Source organism: Dermacentor silvarum, chromosome 2 (genome assembly GCF_013339745.2).
Source record: "Dermacentor silvarum isolate Dsil-2018 chromosome 2, BIME_Dsil_1.4, whole genome shotgun sequence".
In the NCBI taxonomy this organism is placed as follows: Eukaryota; Metazoa; Arthropoda; class Arachnida; order Ixodida; family Ixodidae; genus Dermacentor; species Dermacentor silvarum.
In genome coordinates, this window is record NC_051155.1 from 168,389,728 (window position 1) to 168,408,681 (window position 18,954).

At 46.3% G+C, this 18,954-nt stretch overlaps 1 protein-coding gene across 2 annotated transcripts in view; it reads right to left on the reverse strand.

Annotated features, from left to right (window-relative positions):
* Positions 1–7,182: 7,182 nt before the first annotated feature.
* The window catches only part of LOC119442076 (protein furry), a 34,640-nt gene continuing 22,868 nt past the window's right edge, over positions 7,183–18,954 (reverse strand). For both annotated transcript variants that reach the window (XM_037706796.2, XM_037706798.2), the window contains exons 9-10: positions 13,333–13,586; positions 7,183–11,841 (exon numbers count right to left, since the gene is read on the reverse strand). In XM_037706796.2, the coding sequence (XP_037562724.1) occupies positions 11,565–11,841; positions 13,333–13,586 (531 nt within the window). In that variant the 3' untranslated portion in view covers positions 7,183–11,564. The remainder of the gene's footprint in view (positions 11,842–13,332; positions 13,587–18,954) is intronic.

Genomic DNA, 18,954 nt, shown 5'->3' on the forward strand with positions numbered 1-18,954 from the left:
AACCTTCTCGACCCCAACACAGCAAGCAGCCGAAGCGCCTTTAATGTTTAGGGAGTCGCCCAAACCTGCGGCTACGCCAGCTCGACACGACTCACTCGCTGGCATTTGCGTGATCAAGAGACACGAACCGACAATCCGCTCTGCTCGCTTCGAGAGAATACGGCCGATGAATACGCGGGTTTAGTCAGATGCACACAGTTTACCGAACCGGTTGTTCGTTTCGTCCACTTTCTCCGCTCTTTGTGTCGCGTTGGTTTTCGGTGCTGGTTTAATGATTTGTGCAAAATGTTATCGCCATTCCAAACTCGTCCATTCCGTCAGTCTGCTCGCGTCCGTGTTCGGCAGTACAGTCTGACCGCTGTGGCGCCGCCGTTTGCGAGGTACGACCGCGCCTTCTAGACGGTGTCACAGGCCGCGTAAGCGAGCTCGCCACGTAGTGCACGTGACGAAGCACTCGCAGCCCAAACGTGACGGCCTCGGATGGCGCAAACGCCTCTCGCTAAGGGGCTCTGATGATCAACCAGGCGCTGCAACAACCTGTCATAGGTGTGGCCGCCGACAGCCGACACGGTTTCGCAACTTTCCCAAGACCCCGTGGTATGCGCCACGTCTGGCACGTGTACGCGACTGAAAAAAGACGACCCTTTAGCATTACACACACACACACACACACACACACACACACACACACACACACACACACACACACACACACACACACACACACACACACACACACACACACACACACACACACACAGAGGAAACCAAGCCCGCGCCACATGCAACGCATCGAGAAAGAGACACCCGCTCGCGTCTCCTCGTCTCTACGTCAGCACGTTCCTTTCCACCCTCCTCCCCTCCCGGCAGGCACGGCTTCGCGCCGCCGGTCGGGTATGCATGGCCGCCCGCGTAGCAGGGGCCACAGAATGCTCGAACGCCAACGACTCGCGATTTCTGTTGCCCGGACGACGACCGGACAACAAGTCGTCGACGTCGAGAGAGAGAGAGACCGAGTGAGCGAGAGCAACACGCCACACGGCATCGGCTTGGCGTGCGCCGCCTTCTCACGCGCACGCATGCATGGGAGACGCGCGAGCTGAGCCGCATCGAACGGATATGTGCGGCTCGCCGGGTGCGCGTTTCTTTTTGCCTATCTTATTTTTTCCGGGGACTCGCGCGCTATGAGCGGCGGACGTCTCTTCCGTCCGTCATCATCATTCCGCGGGCGCCAAAGGCGAGCTATTCCTGTACCCTTCTCCCGGTCATGTGTTTTACGACCGGCGACGAAGACTCCCTCGAAGGGTGACTCCAGATTTAATTAGGGTCTCACAAACCCATCTCTTTCAGCGGACCCCAGCAGGACTCATATTCGCGTGACGGAAGGCGCGGTCGCCGTCACGTAAAATAAAAATAAAAAAATAAAAAATAGAGCGTCCGCGCGAGGACGGTTGCAAAGTAGAGCTGGGGAAGAAAAATACCAGGGCCGAAGCCCCAACTGTACTTCTTTAGCTTCCCTCAAAGTAACGGAGGGAAGGCAAAGGCACAAATAGCAAGAGGTCGTGCACTGTAAAAGCGCGTGATTCAAATGTTGGCGCTCGGACGCCATATTTGTGAACTGTTCGCAGTATCCACTTGCACTGAATTAGAATCGGTTTTATTGAAAGCGAATAAAAAGATTACAGGCTGTTAATATACAGAAGGAGGTCCCGAAGTCAGAGACTGCAATGGGACCTCCTTCACAATTTAAGCATAATAAAGTACAGATTACAGCAGTTGTGACACATCGTGAACAATTTAAACATAATAAGGTACTGATTACAGGAGTTGTAGCAGATGGTGAACAAGAACTACTTACAGATTTTAGCATAAATAGGTTAGCCGAAAATAACATTAACTCGCAGCTTTTGGCCGCGCTTGGTGGCTGTCAGCATGGAAGGCGGCCAGCAGCACTGTCCGAAAATACTAATGCTTTACAGAAATCAAATTCAACGGTGCAGGATAGGGGGCAAAGTAGCAGATTGAGTGCGCTTGTGTGTGTGTGTGTGGGGGGGGGGGGGGGGGGAGTAACTTTCTCCCACCGACACCAGTTACTTCTCGACGCCGTCCTAAACCAACACCACCTAGCCTAAACTCATTGGCTAGGTCCCCGAGTACAATTTAGTAGTTCTATGCTGGGATGATGGTGTTTCAGAGGGAATGCTAAGTGAAAACTTCCTGAGAGCCAGGACTAATGACTAGTTATGCGAGGGCGGTCAATGGCGTGAAACCATGGAGTCCATGGAGTGAAACGGAAGCGTCATTATGCAAATGCCATGAAGCTCTTCGGGCGCCTACTTCGGCACCACCCAAAAATTAAAAAAAAAATACGGATGTAAGGAAAGTGAAATAAAGTAAACGCACGGCTTGCAAGCGGTTCTTGCAAACGGCTGTAAGCAGAAGAGAATGTCGTACACGTGGAAACGATCGAAAGAAGTGATGGAAGACCAGCCCGTTAGGACGGCCGTTGCTTTTTCAGAGCAAATTTCGCGGCAACTCGGCAGGCGATAAAGTTTTCTCGTGCCGACAGAATGAGAACTTGCGCGTACAAAAAAAGTAGCCGGCACAGACTGGTGCGTGGAGTTTATCAGTACCTCGCGTATACATCTTCGTCCGACCTAAAGTCGCAACGATCGAGGTGACAAAAATAACCAATAAAGAACAGTAGCGAATTCACGACAAAACTGGGGCGGAGGCGCAACTTCTCTCACGAACGGCACCGCCGTCGCCACCACCGCCTAATTAGCTTGCACCGAGGAGGCGAAATTCAATTGTCGCGTGTCAACACGAGCGGCACGTCGCCACAGCAGCACGCGTATACAACAGACCGTGTTTCTCGCTACTACCCGATTCCAAAAGAACTCTGGAGAGCGCGAAGGTACGCGAAATGAAGAAAAATAGCAGCGGCAACGGCACGCCGTGCAAGCGGCTAAGAAAAACTGCCAGATCGACCAGCGAAAAAAAAAAATTAATTATAAAAAAAAACCGGAAAAGCAAAACGCACACACACTCCTCGGACAAGCGAAGATTAAGGGGGCCACGGTGGATACTGGAAGCAAATGCGGTGCAGCCGCCGCCTTGCCGTGCAACGACGAGCCAGTTACAGGCGTCGGCGGCGCGATTTTAATCAGCCCGAGCGCGCACCCTACCACCGAGGGATTTTTTTTTTTTTTTCCCTCCCGTTCGCGTCCACGAACACTCGCCGCTAGCTGCCTGTGTATGTTAGCGCTGCAAGCTCTGGCGAGTGAGGGTTCTGGTAGGTATATCTATCGACCGACGTGGCGGCAGCAGACGACGGACTAGCGAGAGAGAGAGGGAGAAGCAAATAAACGCGTACGAGAGAAAGCCGCATATAACTCCCCTCCCCCCCGCAAAAAAAAAAAAAAAAAAGCTGCCGGTAGCTCCACCCTTTCTCCCCTCAACAGCGCGAGCTCCAGCGCACGCGCTCGTGTTTCCCTGCACAACACATCACGCACGCAACGCGGCGGACCCAGTAAAAATGTCAGCGCATCGATTAATTTCGAGTTTCCCTCCCCCCAATTTGTGCACATCGCTACCTTTTTTTGTGTTATTCTCACTCGTCCGTGCACCCCTTTTGTCTTCTGTAATTCATTTTCTCTCTTTTTGCTGCATTTCTTACAAAGAGACCGATCGCATGTTCAGAGCTTTTTCTTTTTTTCGGCTGCTGGCGATGTGCTGCTTTCCTGCACGACACGCCTCGCACAAGGAGAAAGCGTCCCTCCCGCGACGCGGGCCACGCACACACACACAGACACACTGTCGAGGTTTCGGGACACCGAAAACCCAGCTCCAGCATCGCGTGGAGGAACACATCTTTTTTTTTTTCTTTTGAATAAAATAAAAACAACGTGTACAGGGACCCGGTTTCGATTGACGCTGAATGAGAATGATTTACGTAAATTTTTTCATGTTTACGCAGGCGAAAAAAAAAAAAAAAAAGACCTTTTCATTCAATGTTGCATAACGCTGGTTTACGTAACGTGTGTAACCGAGAGCCGTTCGCGGTTTACAAATGCAATTTGCAACGGGAGTCGATCGCGTCGTCGACACGTGTCGCTTCAACAAGGCTTCCAAAATTCGGCGCCGTCGTCAGCTAGTTTCGCAGTGCGACGACGCACTCAAAAGCGAAACGGTCCCCGCCCGGAAGAAAATTTTCGACGGCCAGCAGTTGGTGGGACATGCGCACACACGCAACCTGTTGCAAGCTTGGTCGCTCGCTAATACTAATGCTCTCCCATCAAGAAAATGGTTCTCCCGGGTAGCGCCTCCCTTCAGCGCCGCATCTTTTAAGAGCGCGCGCCTCGTCTCGTGTGTATACGTAGTACAAATACCTAGAAACAAGCACATCATCTCCGCTAAAAGCATCCTGCAAACAGCGCGGCGGCGCCGGCGCGCCCGGGTCGCGAGCACTGCCGCCTGCAGCTGCAAAATACACGAACGTATGTAATATGCAAGAGACTATCGTGAGCGCAGGCAGCGGCAGTTCGCCCGCCTCTTGCCCAGCACCCCAGGCGAGAGCACCAACGAAATTGCTCGCTCGGGGCACAGCAGGCTCCGGAGTTTCGCGAGTAGCCCGCAGATTGCTTTCCGGCCGCAATAGCACCGCGTTAACTTCCTTGTTTCTCTTCAGTGAGGCGTGCAGCGATACGCGCGGATCATGATATATCGGGGAACACAGGAATGGAACGATCCCAACGCAGGGACCAGCACTCCTGCCGGCGATTGCTGTTCAGCAGCAACCGGCGCGGTGCGATCCGCGTGAAGCCTGCATAGCCAGCAGACCTTCAGATCGAGATCGTGCGTCCTTGCAGGCTCCAAGTGAAACTGTGAATCAAAGCTCTGCTACAAAACACGGGAGGACCGACGAGAGAAGCGAGTACAGCGCCGATGAGCCATCAACACCGCCGTGCTAGGCCTAACTGCTAGATCTGGGCAAAAATACTCACCAGAAGCTCAATGCTCTCGGTGAAGCTGCTGGGCTCGCGTGGGAAGTCTCGGTAGACGCTTGCGGGACACACTCGGCGGGGACTAGCACGGTGGCGAGAATAATAGAGGCCACATAAACCGCGGCGGGAACACACCAAAATCAGACGCGAGTGCAGAACGAACGCCGAACAGCGAACGAGAGAGCAAAGCTATCCCAGCATGCCCGGCGGCAATACGCGTGGCGACATCTGTGGCCTCGGGGCGAAACAGCGCTCGATGATGGCCGCTCGCCGTAGCTGTGCGCGTGTGTGTGCAAAGCTGCGCGGCTACGTGGCTTATTGTGGTTCGTTTCGCATCTCACAGGCTGCACAGCGCTGTTTGACTTTTTTTTTTTTGCGCAGCTGTGATGTTCTCTCAACTGAGCCGAGAATATTGCACGTACTGCAAGTGCCTCTAGTGCCGGTTCTCATAGATGCGCAGTTTTTAAACTGTGGTTCTATTGGTGCAGAAACTCGTTAAATATTATTTCTCTGCGTCTATGCCTTGTTAAGAATGTGATTGGAGCCGTTAGGTGTGCATAGATAATTCGCCAAGCACCGGGCTTGATGATTTTGAGAACGAATAAAATGACTCGCAGTTAATATCTCGTGCGAGTTTCAATTTACTTTCAAATGTATTTGGCCGAATTGTTCGAGCACACACACACAAACAAAACAATCTCACGTCCATCAAGCAGTCGTCAATTTAATGGTTACGCTTCGCATGTAAAACTTCTTGGTGTCTTTTTTTTTTTTTACATTTTATTTTCTGTCTGCTTTTCTTTCGTCCCAAAGTTTAATTCCTCATATGCAACTTATAATTAATGCTATAGTCACGCAACACAACAGGCTCACAGGAAATCACAAATGTCAGATGTACATAGAACTTAACACTAATTAAAGTTCCACCAAATTCTTAGGTGAATCCCCAATTAAGCTAAAATTGCATGCTTCTCAATATGGAAGCTGCAGAGGAGCCGGCACAATGGTACACGGGCAAAATATCAAGCCAAAGCTGCTTTTGCGTATCCACGGGCATTTGCTTGCTTTGGAAAGTTAACGAATACATTTCAAGTACTTAATGGTGGGAATGAACCTTGGTCCTCCAGCACAGCAGCCCAATACTCCATCAGGCCTTCACGAATAGATTTATTGTGTGGAGTTGGCACCTATTGAACAAGGTGGAAAGGGGATCTTATGAAGCAGAACGCAAGCAAGACACAAGTGGTGAACGCAATGCACCATTGCCTTCATTAGCTGACATGTAAGTTAAAGCTGATCTGAAAAGCATAAAAATGTCTGTGTTTATAGCAGCTTACTTGACAATACAAGCAGTTCTGTTGTGGTTCAATATGTAAAATGTGCCACTTAATACGTCCTGGCTTGCAGCCAGAAGGTGAGTGTGTACCATCCTAAGAACTCGAAACCCCTAAGCACAAAATCCTGTATCACTGCTGAAGCAGCAGCTGTTCTCATAGGATACTGCCTCTAGCCCAAGAAAAATTTCTGGTCTCACAATTGGAATGTACGGGATATCTGGTTCACAGGCTGGCATTTTATTTTATTTTCTGCTGAGGTGTGTAATCACGCTATCACCAAGTCACTCAGAAGCAATTGGTCCCAAACTTATTGCTTTCTGCCCAACATTGTCTAGTAGATCATCGCAGCATTTAGCAGCAAGAAAAGACCAAGCAATGTTTGTGAGCCTTCGTATTTTGCGCTTAAGTAAATCCTGTGGCTTAATTGTGCCAATAATTTTGTTAAGCCCACCATAACTTTTTATCCGTGTCCCTTCCCCTGGTGCAGCATAGAAGGTTACAAGTGCCTCCCTCAGATTGACCTTATTGTCTCTTCATGAATAAATGTGACCCAACCTCCATCTCCCTTCTCTATATTACAATATTGCACAACCCATTGTGTGGTTATGGCATATCGAGCACAAAGTTGTACGTTCGATTCCAGACAGTGACACCTTCCTTTCGATGGGGGCAAAGCACAAAGATGACACTCGTGTATCGCGCTTTCGGTGCATGTTGACATCATTAGGGAACTTCCACTGCAGCCTCTCTCGTAGCCGCTGTATTCTTTTGCCATGTTAAATGCCACTGATCTACCGATCGATGTGAATGCCACACAAAGAACTACGCTTAGACATATATTTTGCATAATCAATATATTTTACTTCAAAACCATGTACACAGACACGTGTTGCTATGCAAAAAGAGTTTTACATGACATTTAATTCCACCATTTTCACATTCACACAGGCGTACAGTAAGCATTCATTCTTATGAAAGGCGAAACTGTTTCTCCTAGTCAGGTCACGCGTCACTTTCGTGTAAGAGTGTCAGTTACAGCCCGTTTGGTGAATGTAGGAATAGGCATAACTGCTCTTGAGGAACCAAAAGTATAGTGACTAACATTCACCAAATGTGCTCAATTTCAAGGAGGGTTGGAGACTAAAGGTCCTGTGATTGAGACCTAATGACTACAGGCTACATACAGACCGATCGCACGTGAAAGTACCCTGCAATGGATTCACACACACATGCACACAGAAGATTGCACTATTTGTGAGCTAGCTTTAAAGAAGGGAGGCTGTGCTCTCCCATTGAGAGAAGCTTGCTGCCTTTTGTGGCCACCGAACCTGCCGGAGTGCTTGCCTTTATATTAAAGTATCAAATGCAAGTTTACTGACACACAGCCTCCACTGCAGTAGCTTTTTCATTTTTGAATTCTAGGGTTTGACCTAGCTTGTCTGGTCAAGAATAATCAGCTTCCATGCAACAGTGCCTCTATCACTTATTAATTATTCTGAGCATGATTACCGATTCTGACCTGATTTTTACCACTATATGGCTGTTTCTCTATACATGGCTATAATTTGCACCTGATTTTATGTGAACTGCAACCAAATACAACAAAAAATTGGAAACTGAACTACAAACTTCCATGGTTTAAGAGGTCTCTGAAAGAATGCGGAGCTAAGTTTGCTGAAGTACACACACTGCAGGAGCACTGGAACATTTTCATTCTCTGATAAAAACTAATCGAAACCTTCCCAAGATCCCTTTAAAAAATTTGATGCAAGGCTGCCATAGTGAAAATGCTCTACTGTTACTAAATGGGAACAATTCCTGACAGTTGCAAGGGGAGGTGCCAAAATGAATGCATTAGTGCAGTGCCAAATGCATCCTTATTATTGTAGACAAATGATTTGTGAACAAAGCAGGACTAACTCGAACACAGTCTTCTGTTTCCACATTCGTTACTTTGTGTGACGTCAGCATTGTTTCGCATTGCATGCTTAGCCTGGGCCCACGCCATCGTTGCACTTTCAAGTTATTACTCGTGAGAGGTGTTCTATTTTGTACTTTCCTATTTATTTTACTTGTTCATGACAGTAAATCTGCTTTTATCCCTGCAAACTAACTTAACCACTCCTCGTCAGCAACAGCTGCAATTACATCTTAGTGCTCAAAGCTGATGGCAGAAATGCTTCTAACAAACCATTAAAAGCAGAGCCATCACACTTCTCGACTAATTGGCGTACCATATTTACTCGAGTCTAAGCCAAGTATTCTTTTCTATACAGGCAAAATGAAACTCGGATTTTATTTTACATAGATCCACCACATTATAACAATGTAGCACCCAACACGAAATACTTTTTTTTATATCCGATATTTGTTATAAGCATATACAGTAGACTTTCGTTAATTAGACTCTAGTTAATTAAATTTTTGGGTTAATTTGAACCCAACCGAAAGTCCCAGCCGGTGCCCATGCATTTCTATGGGCCCAAACTTTTGTTATTTCAATCCTAAAAGTGGCCTTCACTGGATAATTAGAACATGACCAGTCAGCACGCATGTGCCTGACCCTTATGGTAACCCCAATAGTTACCCTTTTAGTGGAAGCGTCTTAGCGGCATTTAGGGGACGGTGAATGCGTTGAAGACACGTCATCTCCAGTTGAAAACATTTATTTTTGACCGACTCTAGGAAGATTTTAAAGCACTAACCATTGTGCACAATGTCTCATTATAGAATTTACCATATTCTAACACGTGCCTTGTTCTTTTTTTCTGGAAACATTCGGACACAAATTGCTCGCACGGTGCGCATCAGATACGAAACCAAAACCGCATTCGCGGCGTTCGTATGTTTTACCGCATAACACGGATGTATTGCGGCGAAGCTGACTTTAGGAAACAGGCTGCCATCGTGCAGCACTTATCAGACTCTTGCCCATTTTTCTTGCTAAAAAAATGTGCGCACGTTAGATTTCTTTAATGTCATTTCTACGTTAGTTTTCTACTTTGGACACACAGTAAAAGTGGCCGTGCGTATTATTCGGGGGCGTGTTCAAATTGGAAAAATACAGCCACATGAATGAGCGGTGTGTTTTGGTGTTTTTTTCTGCATCTTGCTTAATTTGACCTGCCGGATATTTCGATCAATTTCTTCAGTCCTATCAGGGTGAAATTAACGGAAGTCAAATGTATTTGTTACACGCTGATATCGGCAGAACACAGTTTAGACTTACTTTATTATACCCGATAATTTGTAATACCCATGTTCGATATATCGAAGTTCACCAGTATAAAGATAGAGCAGTGGACCGTGTGTCACTAATGAAATCACTTTGCCCCTCGTGGAGCAAGAGATTGCACAATAACTAACGTGATCCAGTTCTGTAGCTATCGCAAGATGGAAGCCTTCATTTTACTTAAATACATAAACACTTTTGCGTACTAGGAACTGATCAGCATGAAACATTTAAGTGGTGTCGATGAGGAAGACGAGTGATTGTGTGACGTAAGTAAGATAAGTAATGCACATGTTTTAATGAACAATGTTTCTGGTACGAAAAATTTGTGCATTCTTTTCTACCACCAATTTCTTCTACCACTGGTATCGGCTTAGAATTGAAGCTTAATACACGATCGGTGCTGTAATCAAAGCAATAGTTTTTACATTTGCAAAGTACACCTGCAGAAGATGGGCTAAGGAAAGCTTGCAGTAGAAAAAGCTTGTGCATCTGAACTGTGCGACTGCAGGTGAACTCTGCGAGTTCTATGAACGCCACAAATGGCAAATGCATGATACAGTAGAATCTCATTAATTAGAACTCCAAGAGGACCAGGAGTTTATTCGAATAAAACAGAGGAGAGCTCCTTTAAATATAGCACCCGATCAATTCTGCGGTACAGTGCGCAAAACTGAAATCGTCACTGGGCTCGCACTGAAAAAGTGTAACTTTTGCACGATCTATGAGCAACATGCACTAAAAGAAGCCTAGCTTCCATATAAGGTCCTAGTGTGATAAGATAGCACCTTGCATGCTGTTTGCTGTCGGTGCGAGGAAAACTGCCAGGGTGAGATGAGAAGGATAGCGGTTTGACGCGTACTGTACTCCTGTGTGCTCAGTGTTAAAGATGACGTGATCAAGCGTTGGCATGGCGTAATGTGATTAAATGGGGCAGATGAGCACACGGTAATGTGAGCAAGTGCGTACTGAGAGGTCTTCTTGCTCCTCTTAAGCCAGATGGGAAAGGAGGGCACACGCTGCTTGGCTTGCTCCGGTTGGTCTTGGCTTCCCAAACGTCTTTCCTTTTCATTTTTACTGACATTACGGTAGCAGCGAAGCATCAAACCTTCGCCTTTGGGTCAGGTTTGTCTGAGAAGCAGTGCATGGGAGTGTGAGATTTTGTTCGATATAACCATTGCAGGGTTTTTGGAGTTCGAATTCACGGGATTATCTACTCAAATTCATAGGGCTTTGGCAAGACCAAAAGAAAGTTCGAATTATCCGCTGATTCAAATTAAGAGATTTCAAATTGTCGGGATTTCACTGTAGTACTAGAAATGCAAATGTAACTACTATATGTTTAATAAAAATTGTCTGAGAGATATTTGCACACATTTCATCACTCTTATCGCACATTATCGTGGCTCCTGTACATCTCATCCCTTCAGAAGAATGTGGCTGTAGGGGGCGCCAAAATGTCAATATATGCGTTGTCTTATTTGTTCGTGAGCACACATTTCCGTCTATGATTGCAATGCAAATGAACCTCTTTTTAGAGAATTACATACTACAACAGAATCTGCAAACATAAATGGTCGTATTATGATATGCCAGAACCGTGTTGGACTCTGATGGGAAAAAAATCAGAGAAGGCAATAGTTAATGAAAATAGGGTTGGAGTAACTTAACAATAGAACCAACGTAAAATTAAGTAACCTCCGAAATCTAAAGGAAGACAGACAGGCCTGGTGGTAAGTGGCTGACGCAAGTGACTAGCTTTAAAGAAAAAGTATGGAAGCTGTGTATATTATTAATGCTCAGTGTTGACAGCCAGTTTGTAAAGAGCAAGACAGTCAGATGCATTTGGCATAGCACTAGTGCACCATATTGGCATCAGTGGAAGCAACAGTCCCAACATGCTTCTACTGACAGGCCAACAACCTTAGGGTGGCAGTGCAGATGGGCCAAAGCCGTGGTGATCTATACGTTGCACTGGGACTGAAGTCTTCAGCAGTCAGACTTGCGGAAGAGCGAGGAGTCAAAAACGCAGGTGTGGTCCGGCGATGTTACCATGGCGCCTGCCACAGCGCCAATATCCAAGGCATGCAGTGCAGAGGACAGCTGCAAACTGAGCTCCCGCAGCCGCTGTCCAACTACCGCCAGGTCTGGATCAGGATGGGTCATGGCGAAAAATGGCGGCATGCCCGCTCGCTGCTGGCTAAGATGCTGGCAGTAGGCGGCAAGCACAGCTTCTAGGTCTTCCTCCTCTCCAGGGCTGTGTTGGCTGCGCAGCATAATCAAGTGCTCAAAATTCACATTCGGTTACTACTCACTTGCTATGGTAGCTAAGTGGCTATAGCATTGCACTGCTAAGCTCGAGGCCGCATGTGCAATCCCCGCCGCAACGGCCTCATTTCGATCAGGGTGAAATGCAAATGCTCTCATGTACTCAGATTTAGGTGCATGTTAAAGAAGACCAGCTGCTCAGAATTTATATGGAGCCCCCATTACAGCATGGTTCATGTTAAGATTGTGGTCTTGGCACATAAAACCCGAGAATTTAATTTTTTTTTTTTTCAGTTACAACTCTAACACAGGACTAGTAAGAACTATGTTTACCTCCCATACAAGGGACACAAGTGATTTGCTTTCAATACCTCCATGTCATCCAACCAGTGTTCACTACAGCCTGTGTGCTGTGGGGATGCGTGACTCCCACGTGTCCTCTGATGTTGTTTTCCCCGCATGGCTCCTGTAATCCGGCTTCACCGCGTAGCTTTACGGCGGCGGAGTTGCAGTGTATTACAAGAGATGGCGCTAGTGTTGCGCTGCTAACGCCACCTGACGACGGCGGGGGGTTAGGTGGGTGCAAAGGGGAGAACGCGGTCCCTCTTCGGGTTGGGGTCGGTGTGCGATGCGAACGTCCCGCGCGTGCGCCGGCCCACTTTGTGGGACCTTCTTGTGAGGCTAAGAGCAGGACACCGGTATGGATGAACACGGATCATTCGAACGCGCTACCTATCGCGTGACCGTACACGTGAACGACTAGGCGATGGTGTCATAGTATGGGGCGAACATATTCGCTCGCTATCCGGTCGCGGTGAGTCGGACTTCCTTGATTTGTCGCGCGCCCATCTGAATGTTCTATTGGTAGTAATTCGGCTAGCATGTATTAGTGTATGAACGGTGCTTGATTGTTTGCACTACTGTGTTGTCGTTCCTTTGTCCCAAGAGCATGCGTGAGACCCCACAGTGTGTACGATAAAAGTATTCAATTCACCTTTCTTGAGTCCATGGTGACATACAACAGGGATTTATTTTCGTGAATGGTAAGACACTGGTTCTCCTACTCGAGCTACGTAACATTTTCCTGAGTAAAGCCCATAGGTTAGGTTAGTTTACATTAGGGTAAAGTAGTTTAGGCTACAGCCTGCCTAGGGAATACAGGATAGTCAGATTTTGCTAGTCTGAACCAAGACAAAGCAAGTCAGAGTCAAATTATGTTAGGCAAGGTTAGGCTGGGTGTGTTTCAGATGAAGAGCACTACAGCCAAGGCATCTGTGCTCATAATTATGTTGTGATTGCCGAGCCTGTAAAAGAGGTTCGTTATTGTTTATGTAGATGTCCCTGTACAGTGTAAAGCTCATGATTTTGTTTAGGCAAAAGCTCAAAAGACAGCTTTTCAACCATGATCATCTGAATCGAAGCAAAGAGAGGAAGTCACATCTGCTGTGTCTGTTGTCAATGTTCACTGCAAAGTGAGACATAGGCCCACCCGTGTAGGTGCCTGGCCACTTCGGCCCACCGCCGTTCGTTCAGCAGTGCAGCCAGGGTGTCCTCGGGGTCGGCAGATTCAGCGCCCTGAGGAGGTGGTGGCGAAAGTCGTTCACTCTCAGTGTCTTCAATAGAGCGCAGCACCTCGCTGCGCACGGCCGTCAGCTCCTGGGACAGGTCGGCTAGTTGCCACTGCGGCGCAGCCCAGCCAAGTTGCTCCAGCAGGCGCCGGTAGCCTTCTAGCAGCAGCAGGACCTGTAGCAAAGCGTTTAATCATGAAGTGAGCTGGCATTATCCTCTCAGGTGAGAATGCACAGCGAAAACTACTGAAGCAAAGGAGAAACCCCCAGTAGTGACATGGCAGGCTGTCATCTTTACATTCATTGGAAACAACATGGGGCAGTGACTGTGTCATCCAGACTGGCTGGCAAGTGACCACATTTTCCAATGACTTGTAACTCGAGCCACATGAAGTAAGCAGTAGTGGTGATTAAGGTAAGTGATAACGATAGACAGTGATGAAGAGTGAGAGGGAGAAAGACCATGGTGAGAGCTGGAGGGGTTAGCCAAGCGAAATGCCTGACATACTACGACAGTTGAGTAGGCGGAAAGATATGACCAAAAAGATAGAACAGAACAGAAGAAAATAACCTTAATCAGCCACAAGACTAGGGACACGAGAGCAGTACTGGGACTAGACATGGAGAAAGCCTTTGATAATATCCTCCATATGTTTATGCTCAAAACCATTTCAAACTTCGGTCTGTGTAGTCACATTTATCAATACGTCGAAGCCTTTCTCAGTGGAAGGATGGCCACGCTCAAGGCCGGGGACCTAAAATCAGATACAATGAAGCTAGGCAACCGAGGCACACCCCAAGGAGCGGTCATCTCGCCCACTCTCCTTAATATCTCCATGATGGTCTCGCTAGAAGACTCGAAGGCATGGAATACACCATTTATGCAGATGACGTCACGATATGGTGTACTGGAGGCAGCGACGGAGAAATAGAACAAAGATTACAAGAAGCCGTAAACGTCACTGAAGAGTACCTCATCCCAACGGGACTCCAATGCTCACCCAACAAATTGGAACTACTACTATACAGACCTAAGAGAAGAGGCCGCAAACCCAGGGGATGGATTCCTCCTGGGGAGAACGATATAACGCTCTATACCAGGAGCAGAAGCATCATCCCAAGGGTGGACTCCATCTGGCTCCTGGGCTTGATGATTGAAGCCAACGGGTCCAATAATCAAAGGATTCTATGTATCGCTAAGTAAGTGGACAACACAATTAAGCTTATCAAAAGAGTAACTAACCGCCGACATGGGCTTAGAGAAGACAACGTCGTTAGACTGCTTCACGCCTTTGTGCTATGTCACTTTGCCTACATAGCATCCATGCACGAGTGGCAGAGATCCGAAAGAGACAAACTCAATGCATTGTTAAGGAAGGTAATCAAGGTAGTTCTTGGGCTACCTATGTACATGGAAACCGAAAGATTCATGCAACTAGGGATGCACAATACACTGGAGGAAATAGCCGAGACACAAGAAAGAGCCCAGTTCTTTAGACTCTTCTTAGTCTCACATTAGATGAACAGCTATGGGCAGTCCGACGGGCCTGCGAAGCGGCCGATAGGCTAGGCCTTTCGGTCCCAACGTGGGAGCGGCCCACTTCGGGCTAGGAAACTATTGCGACCCAATGGACCATAATAAAGTTTTTCCATCCATCCATTCATCACTTAAATGAAAGAATAAGAAGCTAAAAAACATGCATTTGTGAAAGAAACAACCAAAAACAAAGAAACCATCTAATAAAAAAGATACATGAGTGGATTAAATCCTACAGGACTTGATTAAGGCTTGTGTCTCTCAGAAAAGCCAGAAGCACCTTTGTTCCATGCAAAGCAGAAGCAGCACACCCGTAGGGTGCAAGGAAATTTCACAATTCAAGGCACGCATCTCGGCAGAGGTTCAATGAGCTCAGACATTTCTTGAATTTGCTAAATGTTTGCACCAATGTATTAAGTGAGCCAAGCCTTTGCAATCATTGCATGTAATGTTGACGTGATAAGATGATGCTGTCTCTTATGGCCAGAGCGCTAATTGGTGAATGGGTAATACAAAGCAAAAAGGAAGCAAGGAAAAAATGTAGGTAAGGAGAGGGAATTGAGATGTGCTGTACCTGGTGGCAGTAAACGCACCATGCATGGTTCTTATGACAACCATGGTAAGTGGAAAACACGGATGCCATTGTCATCTACTAGACATTAGCTTTGAGTAAACTAAAACACCTGTGACATCATCTGGCTGCCCCATTAACTGGGGCACAGTTGGCTCATTGACTCAAACTTGCACAATTCATTAACTTCCATCAGTCCAACTCAAATCCATAATTTTGGTTGCCCTGCTAGGTCACCAAATTATTTAAGTTTGCTTAATTAAAAATAACCATGAACTGGACAGGTTTGAATACATTCATGGCGTTAGAGCATGAAAGAGAGATTAGAGGGAATACACATGAGTCAGTGATCGCGTTGTCCCTACATTTCCTGTCTGCGTCTTTTCTAGACTCAGAAATTATGCTTCTGACAGCAAAGCAGATGGAAAATAAATGTACATTCCAATGAACATTCGTAGAACACTGCATAATACTGCGGCATACATAGAAAACTTGTCTCGTATTATCATGTTTGACAAATCAACCAACTGGAGATGGTTCTTAGAGCACAAAATGAGTGATGAACAGCAAACCAGTTTTGTTAATTTTTCAACAGCTTGGTGTACTATTGCGCTCAATAAGAGTTGCAACATGGGCATGCACCCGTCAGTTCTTTCAACAATAAAAATGACAAGTGCCATTTTTTTTTTGTAAACAAGGTGCTACCAATAATCGGAATTGTGTTCAGCAATTTTTTTGCGTCGGCACTTCCATGCTGCCATACGGGCACTGCATGGCAGTGCCTACACACACCAAAAAAGTGGATTTTCATGTTGCAACTTATATTGAGCGCGGTAGTACATATACCAGTAGAATTTTGGTCGAACTCCGAGGGGTCCTGAAGTTATTTCTAATAAGACGGAGTTTGAACTAAGGAGAGCCTGTTTAAATGGAGCGCCCACCTCATCAATTGTGTCATCAATTGCACACAATAAAAAAAAAGTCACTCGTCTTGAAATTGACAACATGATGAATACTAAGCACAAAGGAAGCACTATGTGGCAACCATTTTATATTGCACTGTTTACCTCTCAACATCTATTACACAAATAAAGCCCTATTTATACTAACACAACCAGACACAAATATATATCTACTACATCTCTCACCTTAGCTTTTATTACTACAATTACTTCTAGTAATTCTATTACTTACCAAGAAATAAACAGAAAAATATTTCAAAAAAGGCTGTCACTTTATTTGTAAGCTGACACGTATCTAAGTCAGCCCCATCACTCACCTGTATTTAGGGAAAAGCATGGTGTGTGCTGCAGATATTGTGACGGAAGCGAGATGGAGGCGAAGGAGATATTTACAGAATATATACATAGGAGGCTAGGGCAAGAGATGTCCGATCTGGCCCAAGTGCTAGCGTCTTCATCGTCGTCTTTGTCGCTCTGCTAAGCATCGTGCTGATCCATGTATGGATCGCTCCACAACAATATACACAAGCACAGATATGGCATAATTGCATACCTGCAAATGGGTCAGAAATTTCTGGCCAGTCTATAGTCCATGTAACTTTATGTAGCCAGCCAGCCAAATAAACACTGCTACGCAATGTTTCTAAGCTTCTAAACTGGGTCTGAATGCTTGAGTGAAAACTGGATTCAGACATCGTGTGTAATTGTCTAATAACTATCAGTATGCCACGGTGTCACAATGCTGCACAAATCATTTGCATAAATTGAAAGCTTCACATTCACAATACTAGCCGTCGTACAAGACGCCATAAGATTGAGGCAACTTGCATTCCATGTCAAAAGCAATGCAATGAGAAAATGTTTGCACATAAAAGGCATCCTTTTGTGTTAGACGTCTGCTTCTTTTCCGGTTTTATTCATAACGAACCCAGATATTTCTCCCCAGGGCATCACGTGGAGTGAAAGTAATTGTCGTTCTGACTGCACATACAAGCACTTTCATGTGGAATTACGATATTATTCTTTCTTCACATACAAAGAAAAAAAGAAAAAAAAAACATGCACATTCCACGCACTATGAGAATCGATTTAATAACACCTTCGGATGGTCATTTTTTAGTGCGCTAAAGCTCTCCCAAAAGGCTACATTTAGATGGCCAAAAAGGAACGCTCCGCCTGCATGGGATGGTCCTTCCAGATTGCCTGACTCTAGATCGGAGTGCCGAAAGGTGCTCCCAGTATTGGCGTCAAAGTAGCTGAGAAATATGGTCAATTTCTGGTCATGTAACTCCATCTGTTCCTGTGGTTGTGCTGAAGAGGGATTCCCGCTCGTATGCCACCATGTTTTACATCTACGCCTAATGCAGCCGGCACCAGTGGCAGCGCTGGCTGCGCTACTGGAAGTTCCCCTCAACTTTTGCTTCCTTCTCTCTCACTGCTCCAAAAAGCAGTCAGCTATGCGGGTGGTGCAAGATATCTCCTACTTGGATCCAAAGTGGCTCCAGAATCGGTTCATTTGGATTCAAAAGATCACAGTGACCATCTGAAGACGCCATAAGTGAAGCATTCAAGTCCACTCCATTACTGTGTCTGACCAAGTGCTAGTTTATCACGTCATCCCTAATGCTCATGCCATTTTTACTTTACGGTGAAAGCCTGATGATGTTAACGCTTGCTCCAAGCAACTAGCATGTGCTACTTCCTATCCGCCTGCCTTCTTCTTGGTGCCACCCCTCTTCCTTTTCTCTAGAGTCCAACCAACCCAACTGACCAAAGCATCTAACACCCCTGACACACGGGCACTTTAGTCCTTTAGGTAAGGGGACATCTACCGGAAAGGTATTCAAGTGCAGTGACACATGACAAAGGAGTATCTCCCTTCTGGCAAAGTTCCTTTACGGGAAGGCAGATCACGCATCTACTTTTCGAGCGGAAAGGGTGTACTCTCGCATACAGCGAGCATAACTCATCAATAGAAGGAAACCTGTCACGAAACTACGGTGCCCCGTAAGTATTTTTTGTATGTCGCGAAAATGTTTTAATTTTTGGCGGTAATGCAATTTGTTGAACAGTGAAGATTTACTCTAGCTATACTCTCAAACGCTCACATCACGTCGCTAGCGCCGCCATGTTGAATTCCGGCAGTGGCATTTGCTATTTCGTCTTTGATGTGATTGTGTCGTGAAATGGAGTCTGTACAATCTACAATCGCTAAATGTAATCTACATACGCAGCTTTTTATAAACATTTTCTCTCTTGCTGCTTCAACAAGCAGTGCTATTCTCTTTTGCGGCTTTCATCTGAGGAACTACCTAAAGAAGTTGGTGCAGTGCCGTGTGTTTATCGGCGCAACTCCTTTCTGCAAAGGGTCTTTCGGAGTAACAAAAGGGGTTTACTGCAAAGGACTACACTTTCGCCCATGTGTCAAGGGTATAAGCCAGCCAGACACCACAATGAAAGCTTCGCTTTAAAT